The following is a 14,284-nucleotide window of genomic DNA, read 5'->3' on the forward strand; positions in this document are numbered from 1 at the left end:
CTAAGCTACGCTCAGCATCCAAATACCTAAAGTTAAGAGAATTCAGTTTAAGTAGAAAAGGGTCAATACTGAAAGTGTGTATAAATATTGGGAAAACAAATATATAAGAAGGGGACTAAATTCTGCAGAAGGTTTTGCTACTTTGAGCTCAGTAGTTGCTTCTCCAGCTAGCAATTCCTATAGTACTGTGTTGTCAGAATGGGACTTTCTAAAAAACCCAAGGTGAATTACCGCTTTTGAAAGGTCTAGAAAATTCCTGAAAAACGAGGTTCTGTCCTACCAGTGAAAGTACCGATTGCTCAGCAGAAGATGCCTGTGGAGCCCAGAGTGTGAAGCACGTGTTCATCCCTCTGCCTGCCGTGCGAAGGAGCTCCATCTGCAGCTGCTGGCTCCTGGGCTGCAGGGCAGGCTCCAGCCTCACCAGCTCCCAGGTTCTGGCCTTTCTTCGGCCTTCCAGCCGTCGGGCCGGGGGTTTGTTCAACACACGGTGTCTTTAGCATTTTCCTGCCCAGGGAATGTGTTACACCGCGCGGGTCTCCCAACACGGACCATGTCACCAAAGGCAGCCGGGCAGAGCTGGCTCCGAACTAACTTTCGTCCGAGTCGCTTCTCCTCACCCTGGTCCGGACCCCAGCTGTTGTCAGTCTCAGGGAAGAACGTCCCGCAAAAACCTCAGCAGCCTTTCCCGGCTGCCAGGGACCCCCGCCCGCGGGCAGGGCACGGCCAGGGCCGGCGGTCCCGCTCCGCCCCCGCCGCGATGGGGGACGGGCCAGCAGCGCCCTCCGGGCTCCCCGGGGACAGCGGGGCCGCCTGCTTGGAGCACCTGGCCGGCGGCGTGGGAGATGGAGGAAGCCGCCGGGTGCCCCGCGGTGGGCGGCAGCTACCCGCAGAAAAACGCCGAGATCCTCAGCAGCCAGTACGGCATCAACCTCTTCCTGGCCGGGCTGCTGCTCACCTTCGCCTGGGCTGTGCATGCCGTGGGCATCAGCAAGAGCCACCTGCTCTCCTACCTCATCACGCTGATGCTCATCCAGCTGCTGTGGATGCTGTGGTACCTCTGCAGGAGCTGCACGCAGAGGAGGCTGATCCGGGACAAGGATACACACGCCGGAGCCCGCTGGCTGAAGTGTAAGTACGGGGGGATGGCACAGAGTGGTACCTACCGCACAAGGGACATCTGTGCCATCACCTGTGTCTGCTGCCTCTTTGTTACCTCTCCATCCCTACCGGTAGGCATCCTGGTCTTTGCAAACTGAATGAACATGCAGTGCACTCTAAAGTAAATATATGCATAAGCTGAACATACTAGAAGATTGTATTGGGAATCTGTTTGTTAAACATTCTCACTTTCCAACTACCATTTATAGTGCTGAAAGCTCCAGCACCTTTCTTCCTTACCAGGCTGGTTTGGTGAAACTTGAAAAATGAAATATAGCTAGTGGAAGAGGCAGGTTTTTTTGCTGTCTTGCAGCTGTTTTAGAGGAATTATCACCTTTTCTAGATGGTATAATGCAATTTACTTTATGATAGTAGCAGTCAGAAAGGTCCTGAAGCTCTGTCTATACCAACGTGTATCAGAGATTCCTGTTTATATGTGTACAGTGATGCTTCCGAAACATCTAGCGTTAGACTGTAGAGGACAAAATCCCTGACCAGATCAGTTTGTCATCAGTACATAAAGCAGTTAAACAAGGAATCTAAACTGAGCATTTGCTTGCAGAAAAAGTATACAAGTTTGCAAGAGTAGTGGTGGGGTGTGCTGGCCCTTATCTGCAGTCAGCTGTGTACCAGTGAGGATACAAAGGTATATTGAGAAAAGGTGTTTGGGCAGCACATCACAGAATTGCAGTGACAGGAATTTGTGTTTTCAGGTACCAAAGAAAAGAAACAGCCTACATCAGTGCTTGTGCAATAATAGGCAATCCCAGTTCTACCAGCCTCTTCCAGTCTCAGCACTGTGAGTGATGGATTGGAAAGTATTTAAGTGGAATGTTATGATAGATTTCCCCTAAAGTGTTTTCTACCTACTAACAATGAGACAACAGCTAATTTTCACAGCAGCTAATTAAACATCTAAATGAAAATTCCAAGAACACCTAACACCTGATTATTTTGAAAAGTAAGGTTGTGCTGTGGAAATGTAGTTCTCAATCTCAGTAATTATGTATAATTTATTTTCTTCGCAACTGTTAACATTTGTGTTTGAATTGCTGACAGAAAACTTATTTTCTTTTAATGTCTAATGTACAGCCATGGTCTGTAAACTCTTTCCTGAAATGTATGGAGTTCATGTACCAACTGTTGAATTGTTCCTCTTGATTATTTACTATTTTTCAAGGCAATGTTAATCTCTCAAGCATTTTTCATTTATTAGCTTATGTGGCTTACAACCTCCTGAAATTCATGCAAGGCTTAATAAGATCCTACCTTGGGCCAAGCTAAGCTTTTGTTACTCAGAGTGTAGTTTTCCCCTCCTAAATATGGAATAAATACTGCCTAGCATGGGTAAGTACAGCAGGATCCCCCACCCTCTTTTTTTTGGCGCCGCATTCACAGCATTTCATTTGTCCTACAGAATATAAGGAGTCACAGAAACTTAGAAATAAGAGCCTAGATTGAACTACAGAGTTACCATATCCATTTCTTTTACCAGCACAGGATGGCTCTTTGTCCTGACTTCTCAAGTACTGCGGGTTCCATGGCTTCTCTTAGGCTGCAATTCAACAAATTTGCCCTTAGGGAATGACCTACACTTTCCTATTCTTGGGAGTTTCTTGTAGTTACAACAAGGCTGTACAACTCCTTTATCCTCTATTAGTAAAAGAAAACTTATTTGAGCTAAGGAAAAACTCAGGTGGCAATTCCTCTGCCAAGATCCCCTATGCCCTCCTCTTTATCATGCTTTTGCCATAGAAGTCTTTTACCTTAGAAGTCCTTTTACCAAAAAGGAAAGGGGAGGATGGAGTGGGACAGACATATTTTGTTTGGGTTTTTCCACTGAAAGCTTTCTGCAATTTTTTTTACTAGCTCTATCAGCTACTTTTGAAGAACCTCTCTTTGCTGTAATTGTGAGAGCAAATGCCCTTGTATTAAACAGTAGAAAATGAATGTATTTTCATGAATCCTTTCAAACTGTGAATATCATTTCAGTAAAAGTGGTGGCAATTGCCTGCTTAGACCATTTTGCTCTGACAAATGTTGAAATGGAATGATTTAACAAAAACCTCCTATAACTGATTCTTTGTACATGTTTAGCAGCACTAGAAGGACAGATGACCAGTTTGCAAGAGCTGCTCACAGGAAGGTTTCCTTGAGCCTTTCTGCACCAAGGTGTCAATGTGTGAACCCTTGAGTTTGGTTGTCTTCCCACCTGTGTGGTTGACCAAGAACCACTCCTGGAGTCTGAATGTAGGAAAGGTTTGTGGCAGAGCTGTGTCATTAATACAACACAGTTATCCTGACCCAAATAACCACAGGGAGCCTTAGGAAGTCTTTCCTTTACTTACTCCAAATATTATTCTCCTAAGTATGCTCTCCTGCTAGGAAAAGCTCTCTGACCATTTTTTGGGAAAGTTCAGAGAAGTGAGCTAGAGAACTCAAAATGAAAATCAGTTGGCTTCACAAACAGCTTTATTTTATCACATTCTTTAGCAGCACAGTTTCTGTTTAAAGCATTGACAACTGGTCAACTTAAAAGCTCTTGACAGACTTCAGCTTGTATCTTTTTACTGCCTGCATTGAACTGCCAATTATTTGAACAATATTTTAAAGTGAGAGTGGTATTTTTGCAACTGTATCATTATGTTTTTCTGATCTTCTTGATGGTTACCAGCAAGAAATGAGCCAGCACTTAGCAATACTTAAAATCCTATTATTGATCCCTTAAGACACAGAGATTTCAATGAATGTTTGAAAGGAAAAATAATGAAACAGTGCTCAATTGCAATAATTTCACATTTCTTACAATTTTAAATGAAAATAACTAAGTAGTGGAATTATCTTCCTTGAAATTACTGGTGTCCATTTAGTATTAGTACATACTACTGAAGTTTCTATCACAAAAAGTTGTCAGAAATACTATTAACATACCATATGCATGGTCATTATGGTTGTGGTTTGATTTTTGACTAAGAAAATTAGTACAATCATTCTCTTTTGAAGCCTATAAATAAGCATGTTGGACACTTTGTACACACTTGTAGTGTGGCCACCTGGGTGATTGCAGAAATATCTAAATACCATTTGAATAACTGAAACAGTCTAAAATTAAGAGTAATATGAAGTCTTCCAATCCTTGGAGGTCAGTAGTCTATAATCTTTTTGCTTCAGAAGATAGTTTTTGCCTTCTTATTGAAACAATCATAACACATGTGAAACTGACTCATTTCAGACAAATAGGCTGTTTCCTGCATACGTTGTAAATAAATCATAAATCACAAAATCAATCTTAGAATAGTTCAGGTAGGAAGAGACTTCTGAAGTTCATCTAGTCTAACACCTTGCTCAGGCATGTCTAGTTACCTCAGGCAGAGTGATTTATAACCAGCTATATTTATAATTATATAATCAGAACTAGAAATTCTAATTTATTTCATAATTATTAACATTCTTTAGATAAGGAAAGAAACATATCATTTGATCTCAAGGGTAGCCTATAATTTTGTATTTTGTAATACCATTTAGTTTCATACACAGTACAAATGGCACCTCTAAAAACGTGGGCTTCAGTCCTGTTATGTGTGTGAGAATACAAATTAGCTGACCTAAGAAGCATAAATTTAAAAGAACTATATGGGATTATATACATGCATGAAGTGCAGAGCTGAGGTTTTAGGTTTTGCAATATAAAAGCAAAAGGTTTTAGCTCCTGGTAGAAATTACACTCAATTGGTAATTTTACAGTGTTTTTATTATAGAGAGATTCTAAAACAGAAGCATAAAATCCTACTGGAATTCATACCCTTGTGGTTAAAAAGGTTTCTGAAGTCTATTTTTGTTTAAAGAGTCAATGAAATAATAAACAAAATTATAGTGTGTTTATATAATTTCTACTTAATTTTTATCAATGCAACTTTGACAATAAAGATATTAATTAAATAAATTTTTAATGTAGTGTTACTTTTTTATTACCACATGTCAAGTAGAACACGTGGTATTTGTAAAGAAGTTAGGTTGTGGCCCCATATAAAAGATAAATATTCATCCAAGTCAACACTAGTGATGTTATTTACTCTGTGAGGAATTGTAAAGATTAAGTTACTGATGCTGGCTTATATCATGAGGTCTGGTTAAGGTCCATGGATAAATTTTTACCTAGTCTTCATTCAAATAAGTCCAAATTAAATCCAGTGAAAACTTGCTTGAAAAAAAGCTTAAAAAAAGGAAAAAAAACTCCACCCAACCACAAAAAAACCCCAAAAAACCCCAAAACAAACCCTCAAAACAAACCAAAACCAAGGTCTGGTTCAGTAATCTTGTAGCCAATTATGCTTTGTCGTACAGGTACAAACCCAATAATAACAGCAACAAAAAAATGAACAAAGGGAAATGTATTTCAAAGTTCTTTAGGGTATTTAGAGTAATATGTTAGGATTTTTTTTTTGTGTGTGTGAAATACAGATACTGAAATTAAATCTGTGGTTCTTTATTAGGAGAACAAACCTTACAGCTCGTTGTGGTCTCTGAGTCACAGCGCGACCCCCCAGCCATGCTCAGGGAGGGCACACCAAGTGATTGTGTTACTTCCACTGTGCAGGTGTTGGGCTGGGGGATGTGAGCTGATTGTTCAGCTCCCAGGAGTGCCCATCTTGCTGTGGGGCTGCTGAGGGCTGTAATTCCTGCCCTCCATGGCTGCTTCAGTGCCACTGTCACCTGGGAGCCTGTCCTGCCCAGAGCTGGGCACTCTGCCAGGGGCTGGATGCCCTGGGCAGTGCAGGGCTGGCAACTCCTCCCTGGCCATGCAGGGGCTCTCCAGTGGTGATCCTGGTTAATGTACTGGGCAGAGGCTGTCACAAATTAGAGGCACTTAATTCATAGAGTCAATTATCTTCTTGAGCATTGATCTAATCTTATTTCCCTAAACAAGAACACAGATATTGATCAGCTTTCATTCCCCTAAAGAGGTTTTTGTATGTTTTACAAATAGTTCCTAGACACTATAACTATACATAAAATTTTCTAATATCTTTTTCATTCGTAGGTGGGATTACATTATTTGCAGTGATTACTTTAATTTTGGATTCCTTTAAAATTGGATATTATATTGATTTTTCAAACTGTTTATCACCAACTGAAGGCATTTTTCCTGCAACACATGCTGTCCACACCATCTTACAGGTAAAATTCACTGGTTGCGCTTTTATATTAATCTTTGTTTCTTTTCAAAAATATATTTTATCTTGTCATCAGTGTATTTAACAATAATTTGATTTCTGAGCATATCACAGAATACTTTTGAGGACTAAATTCTTTTGCATGTATAGTAAATTCAAGCTTTGCAACCTGAAGTTGCTTAGCCATAAAATTCATGGGTTTCAAACATGGGTTTGAAAAAAAGGATAATAAAAAACTGTTCTCCTGTAGTTGAAGTTACGTGACCTTTTTGTTTAGTTGAAGTTACATACAGAATTTTCAGGCTGAAATGAGTATTTTGGCTAAAGACAATTCCCTTGTTTATGTATGTAGGACTTGCCACACAAGTTCAATTCCATCTGTCTAACCTGATGTTCCTTTGTGGTTAGAGGCTGGGTAAAAAGGGACAAAACTCTTCCTACCTGGTCCTAAAACACTTGCACAACTTTCCTGTAAAAATGAACATGGATTTTCCTTCTAGAAGCATTTGGTTACTCTTATCAGTGGCTGCACAGAAGCAAACATAGTCAGTGACTCCTGTGAAATATTCCAGCTGCCTGTTTGTTGTTAGGCTTTGGGTCTAGAGTGTGTGGTGACACTCCATAGCTGATTGTTTCTCACATTAACTCCTCTGAACCCCTGTCAGCAGGTTTGTAGGGAAGAAGGAAAGAAAAAGCCACTCAGCTGAAATAATCATAGGCAGGCACTTTTATGAATTTTCCAAGGGGTTTATATCATTCAGAAATAAAAAGAAATGTTTTTCTAGCAGTTGTGATTGCATGTAAATGAGCTTTTGAACAGCCAGCATTTTTCTGCTTTCTTCAACAGTAAAAAAAAAGAAAAAAGTGCACTGAAATTTAAACAGTAACTCTCACCCCATCTATGTTTTTTTCTGAAATTCTGAGTTGGTTGAAGTCATCTTAGTTTTACATTCTTGTAATATCCACTCTCCATGTCTTGCAACTTCATTCTTTCATCTCTGAAAAACAAACCAATGAAATTAAGCTCTTCTGTATGCTGATCTGAACTCAACATTCTTCATTACAGCCAGTGACCCAGAGCTGACAAGGCTGACCCAGCCACCATGAACTGGAGTGTGGAAGAATAGTGAATAAAAATGCTGAACAAAGTCAATAAGAATTCTAATTTAAATTTTACATCACCCAATGTCACTGAATTTATCATTTACAGAGCTTAAAATAATGAACAGTTGAATGTTAGCCTGAGAAATCAAAGAAAAAGTTAAATTTAAAAAGTAATGAACCACATACGTCTTACCTAAGACAAATCTTCTTGTGTCTTCAAAACAGTGAATGAAATCACAGCAGAGAGCATCCCTAATATGTGTCATCTAAAAACCAAAGAATTTGTTTTCTAACGGATATGTATCAGATTCTGTTGTCATTTACTCAAAGTGAGGCATCCTGATACACGCCATGAAATGAATATATACATTCTGCACTCATGGATGAGCTAACATGTACCTGCCCTCCCAGGGCAGGCTGTGCATTATGTTCTTCTGCAGGCAGAAGTCCCCTTGAGGCAATGAGTATTCTGTGAGCCAAAAACTGGATTTTATGCATATTTTATTATTTTATGCTTATTTTATTTCTGCACTGAGTTTTCCTATTTCTTACCACTATCTTGTATCTGAACAGATCTTCAACAGATCTGGTTTCATATCTGCTGTCAGATTTTACTGCATTTATCCCAGGATGGGAAATTCAATATGGCATTAGAGACTAAGGTAATTTCAATTTGATTTCAGTTGAAGCCTACACAAAATATTTTAGTCTTTATATCTGGGATTTTACAGTGGCCACTCTTCTCATTGATAAATGCTTCATTAGAAGAATTGTTAGTGCTGGGTAGCATAGTTGAGCCATAAAGAACTGCATTTGCCTAGCATTGATTGCCTCAGAAGCAGTGACTGTGAAGGCATCCTACAGTAATGGATGCTGTGGAAAAATGGGCTTCCAGTTACTCTGGCTGCTGAAGAAGAACCCAAAGTTTTTATCACTTTTCAGACCATTTCAGGAATACCAAACCAGGCAGGTTTCTAAGAGAAATCTTAGGACTCTTTCTTTTCTGATAGTTCAGCTACTGATGAATTCAGTATCCTAGGAACTATTGGGAGTTAACAGACTGTTAGTGTCACCCTAACATCCCTGAGGAATATTGGTATAGTTCTTCTTGAACCTTCCCACACCTGGCTTTGTTTCAGTAGCAATCCCTTTCTGAAGTCTCCATTATGCTGTCACAAACAGAGAGTTCCAATTTTATTCCACTTACCTTGACTTGCTAACTTATTATTGTTATCTCTCTCTTTTGTTCCTTGTTTGAGTTTTCTGCACTATCCTTGAGTGCAGCTGCTGTGTTCTTTAATGTGGTTGTCTCTCATGCAGTTAGTACAAACTTTTCTCATGTGTCCTGGGAATTTGTTGTTTTATTAGTCAAGTCTGGCATCCTTTCATCAATCTGTTTCCCTCCACAGAATTTAATATATTTCATAAATTATTCAAACTTAGCATCACCATGCTCTGCAGCAATCACACCTCTATCCACAGCCAGTGGCTTTATTTTGTTTATCATTGAAATAAAAGTCTCTTCAGATACAGAAGGAAAATATGTTTTAGTGAGTGATACTTAGACTTTCTACTGTTAAGCAACTGATTTTTCATGAAAGAAATATCAGGTTTTGTGTAAATATCACATGAAATCATGAGCTCTTTCACATGTGTGGAGATGGAGCTGCCTCAATTTGAATCATCAGAAGTTTTAACCATTTGAATGTCTATCTACAGATGCATATTCCTTTCTGAATGTTACACATGTGCATTAGTGTAACAATATTTCTCTGTATTTCTTCTATTTAGGTGTATTTTCTGTGGTGTCATGCAAAGGATGTTATCCAGTCTTTCAAAACACTTGAAAGGTAAAGTGGATCTGATCCTCATCTGGCATGTTAATAGGTGTAGGTCTGTACAGTGCTTTAACACCAAAGTTTTATTGTATGAGAGACAGTGAAAATATACAGAGATTGATTCTCTTCTTGATTGCATTAAGTAGAAAGTAACAGAACAGTTAAAGTAACTCCATTTACCCATATTTAACCTGCCATGATATTTTGTAATACAAAATAGTGTCAGAATACATATATTTTTCTCATGAGAGAGGAAAATGGTATCTTATTGTGGTATCACTATTTGATACCACAGAGTCACTTAAGGAAGGATCATATAAGTGTTTTAAGACTATGCAATATATTATGTTTTATTTATTTACCTACTGAAAGGGAACCTGTATCAGCAACCTGCAGTCAATGCAATGTAACTGAGGTATTTTATATTGATTTTATGGAAAGCTCCTTTTTAAAACTAGATCTTAGACTCATAGAATAGTTTGGGTTGGAAGAAACCTTTAAAAGCATTTAATCCAACCCCTCTGCTATAAGCAGGGACACCTTTAACTAGATCAGGTTGCTCAGAGGCCCATCCAACCTGACCTTGAATGTTTCCAGCCCTTGTTGATGCTGGGGCTTGCCCTGACCCAGCTGCAGGACCTTCACTTGGCCTTTTTGAGCCTCATAAGTTTTCATAGGGCCACTTCTTGAGCTCATCCATGTCCTTCTGGCATCCCATCCCTCAGGCATGTCAACCACACCTCACAGCTGTGCTAGATGCAGCTGTGCACATGCACTTGGAAACACAACCTCCCTGGTGGTATCCTGTGTACCAAATCAGCCCCAATGTGTTTTCTAGTTTTCTAGTGAGAAGGTGGATTAATGTATAGTAATCTGTCTGTATATAGAACATAAGTAAGCAAACATGGTAATTTTCAAAGTACATATTTAAAGTTATCAATGATCTGACCAGTTTCTATAGGAGGTAAAATAAATTTGCTCAGAAACATCATCTGTGGTGAAGGTTCTCCATTTGTTCTGCTCTCCTGGGTAAGTGTTGAAACCCCATGGTCAGGAAGAGAGTGATTACAAAAGGCTGTGCAATGTCAGCTGGTGCTATCAGCTCTGTTTATATGTAGATTTAAAAAATTTCTAACTGCAAGTTTATCACTGAGAAGAGTGCTGTAATAAAGAACTGTTTCTTGGTGAAGAAACATGAAGAGCCTCAGGTGCAGGAAATCACCTGGCATTGGTAGGTGAAAGGATTTGTCTAGGAAAGAGATAGGTACATGATCTCCTATTAAAAAGGGAACTGCTTAGCAACAGAGGACTTTTTTTTTCTGGATTTTATTAGAAAGAAAGTTCAGAACCATTAATACACTTCTTTCTCCAATGCCATTCTGTTTCACCAAGCTGAAATGGCCTGTCAGAGGCCAGGAGCCTCAAAAATGCATGGAGACCTACCCACATTTGCAATAGTACTTTGAATGGAATAAAGCCCTCTGTTAGCTTCAGCTCTCTCCAGAAGAAAAAATGCATGGGCAAGAAGTTGGAGAAGTTGGTGGTGTCTGTGAAGAAAGATCAGACAGAGAATATGAAGAAGCACTGCAGAAGGCTGTGAAATATGGTTTGCAAACATATAATCCTGTTCAGATTGTTCAACCACTAACATTAAGCTTGTCCAGCCCAAAGAATAAAACCCATCACATAAGAGAGCATAAGAAACAATAAAAGAATTCTATTAATTGTTTAATGCATTAGGCCATTTAATATATTGCATTTCTGTAAGATTTTGGAAGACTGATTTAAGTGACTGCAGAACACCTTTAGAGATTGGTGATGATTTTTCAACTCTCCCCTTGCATTGACAAATAAATAGTGCCATATAGCTTGTACACAGAAAGTTAATCAATTTAATTTCATTGCACATATTTAATGAGATACAGTCTGTGAGGATTCCTGCAATAATCACTTTGTTTTGTAGGTTTGGTGTTATCCATTCTGTTTTCACAAATTTGCTCCTGTGGACAAATGGCGTGTTAACGGAGTCAAAACATCAATTGAATGAACATAAGGAAAGACTAATCACACTTGGTTTTGGGAACATAACTATAGGTAAGCAAAAGGCTTGGTGCACTGTGAAATTCTTGTTCTAGCACACTCATACAAAACACTGTCACTGGAGGATTTAGCTAAGTCATTCATGATTATGTCAGCATAGTCATTCCAGGGTACATGGTAATTAGCTGATACTGAAATGTTATATGATCATTATCATGTATGTGAACAAGGCAGTAATTTTCTTCTAAGTTCCAAACAAATAGATTTTTTAAGAACATTTCAGGAATAGCATCACTGAGGAACACCACTAAGGAACCACTTTATTACTAAATCACAGTAATATATTAACATAGCAGTGTTAAAAAAGAGTTTACTACTTACTAAGTTATTTGTAAAAAACCATAATCTTGCAAATCTTTCCGAGGAGAGTGATTGCATGTAGCCTGTGGTCCTACAGGATTCAATGGGATGGCTCAAAAGAATATAAGCTGTCCATTAGTGCTGTTTTACAAGACAAAGACTTGGCTCTGGGTGTTTTTTACTAATGAATCATTTTCTCCATTGGCAAGATTGTGCAAGTTGTAGTCAGCAAATATTCAGGGTAAGGAGGATATAAAGAAAAAGTTCTTCACTGTGAGGGTGGTAAGACACTGGGACAGGTTGCTGAGAGAAGCTGTGGATGCTCCATCCCTGGAAATGTTCAAGGAAATGTTCATGGGGCGTTGAGCAGCCTGGTCTAGTGGAAGGTTTCCTGTTCATAACGGGAGGAGGAGTTTGAGATTCATGATCTTTAAGGTCCCTTCCAACCCAGGCCATTCTATGACAACTGCTGGGGATGCCTTCTGCTTTCAACCCCCAGTGAAGCATGGGTAAGCCTTTTCTTAGGTGGGTAACTGGGCGTTGTTTGACTGAAGTCTTACCTTTTGTGTTTCAATATTTTATTTATGTTTTATTTATTCACATAAAAAAGGAACCTTGATAATGCACATAACTGATCTCTCCTTCTCCTTTAGTTCTAGATGATCACGCACCTCAATGCAATTGCACAACAACAACTCTCTGCTCAATATTTTCTCAGGGAATATATTACCTATATCCCTTTAACATAGAGTACCACATCCTAGCATCCACAATGCTCTATGTCCTGTGGAAGAACATCGGTCGGAAAGTTGAGCACCACCAGCAAACCAAAACTCCATTCAAATTCCATGGCATAACTGTTGGAATGATTTTTGGACTAATTGTGTTAACTAGCACAATAGCCATAGTTGTTGTGTATTTAATTCAGATTGGAGGCTCAAAAATTAAAAGTGAGTTAGCACTCACTATGTTTTACTTGCACGCTATCTTCGTGTTGGCTCTCATGTGCACGGCTGGAGTTGTCGCCCTTCTCATCTACAGACTGGAGGAGAGATCACTGGATAATTCCAAGAACCCTGCTCGAAAACTGGATGCAGAACTGCTGGTGGGCACAGCTGCAGGGTCCTGGCTGCTCTCCTGGGGCTCAATCCTTGCCATTATCTGTGCCCAAGGTCATCCCAAATACACATGGTATAACCTACCCTACTCTGTTCTGGTTATTATTGAGAAATATATTCAGAACCTCTTTATCATTGAATCCATCCACCGTGAGCAGGAAAAGGTGAATGAGGACATTAAAACTCTTCGAATAGTGACCATATCTCGGGGGAGCACCTTGTCCCTCAGCCCCTTGTACAAAGAGATTTACAACGGCAGAGCTGCTCGCGACAGCGGTGACATACCCTGTCTGTTTAAAGGCAGCATCTGTGGGAGAGAAAGCGATGGTGCTGGTGTTGCCAGAGAAGAAACGAGTCAGGACAATAGTTTGGTCATGCACTCGGCCTCAGATTTCTCATTATACAGCAGAAACTCAGTTACTAACAACAAGAGGAGAATTTTGAAGAACATCGCTGCATTTTTATTCCTCTGCAACCTTTCGGTAAGACGTTTTGATTGTAGTTCACAAGTTAATACCCAAAAGCTTCCCATCCTTTCAAGTCTGATAAGTATATTAAAATTGCATGCTCCTGTAGTTTTTAGGCAGAATATTTTACTTCTGGAAGAAGTGAATATGCTTTTGGGGAACAAAGTTTATTTAAATGAGGAATATGGGAAGTTCCTTTCATTTAACTGTCCAAAAACTGTAGCAACAGCAGAAGCTGAAACCCTCTTCCACCAGTGTGCCCCCGTAGCAACAGGGAGGGATTTCTTACGGACTCCTGAAACCAGTTTGCAGCACGGTGAGTCACAGTCATTAAGGGCTATTGACTTGTAGGGCTGGTGATTAATACTGGCCTCACGTTCTTTCCCTGCAGCTGTGGATACCACCGGCGTTCGGGTGCCGCCCGGAGTATGACAATGGACTGGAAGAAATAGTTTTTGGCTTTGAACCCTGGATAATTGTTGTGAACCTTGCGATGCCTTTTTCTATTTTCTATCGGATGCATTCAGCTGCCTCGCTCTTTGAGGTCAATTGTAAAACATAGATCATATACGGTCCCTCAGTGAACAATTGATTGAATAATTAATTACATAAATAACAGTTGAAAGAGTGGATGAATGGATGAGTGAATGCAGCAGCTGCCCAATAAATAGAAGATTCAATAATTTTTTTTAAAGAAGGGACAATAGCTAATAGCATGTAATTTTTTTTCTTTCCACATGTTTTGTTATATATGTGTGTTATTGTATAAATACACTTTTCAGAATCATATTAGTGTTAATATGATTAACTCTACATAGTAAAGTTAATTCAATCTCATTAATCTTTGTTTTAGTCAACTGGGATTTGTTCTCTATACAATTTGTTCTCTATGGCTTTGTTTTCATTCACTGTGATTTGTGAAAGGAGTTTACAAAAAATTCTATATGGCTTAGAACAGAAAATCCCAGAAAGAGCTTCTCCTTAATCACAGAGATATTAGGAAAACTTCAAGTCTTAATTCATAG

The 14,284-nt window shown here is 39.3% G+C and overlaps 1 protein-coding gene across 1 annotated transcript; it reads left to right on the forward strand.

Annotated features, from left to right (window-relative positions):
• Positions 1–550: 550 nt before the first annotated feature.
• Positions 551–14,069, forward strand: OTOP1 (otopetrin 1). The gene is made up of 7 exons (XM_071447270.1): positions 551–1,128; positions 1,872–1,957; positions 6,200–6,336; positions 9,228–9,286; positions 11,238–11,368; positions 12,328–13,274; positions 13,651–14,069. Exons 1-7 carry the CDS (start codon positions 551–553, stop codon positions 13,819–13,821), a joined length of 2,109 nt encoding a protein of 702 aa, XP_071303371.1. The 3' UTR covers positions 13,822–14,069.
• Positions 14,070–14,284: the final 215 nt, after the last annotated feature.

Source organism: Agelaius tricolor, unplaced genomic scaffold (assembly GCF_023055355.1).
Source record: "Agelaius tricolor isolate 1412-34295 unplaced genomic scaffold, bAgeTri1.0.p SCAF_24, whole genome shotgun sequence".
NCBI lineage: Eukaryota > Metazoa > Chordata > Aves > Passeriformes > Icteridae > Agelaius > Agelaius tricolor.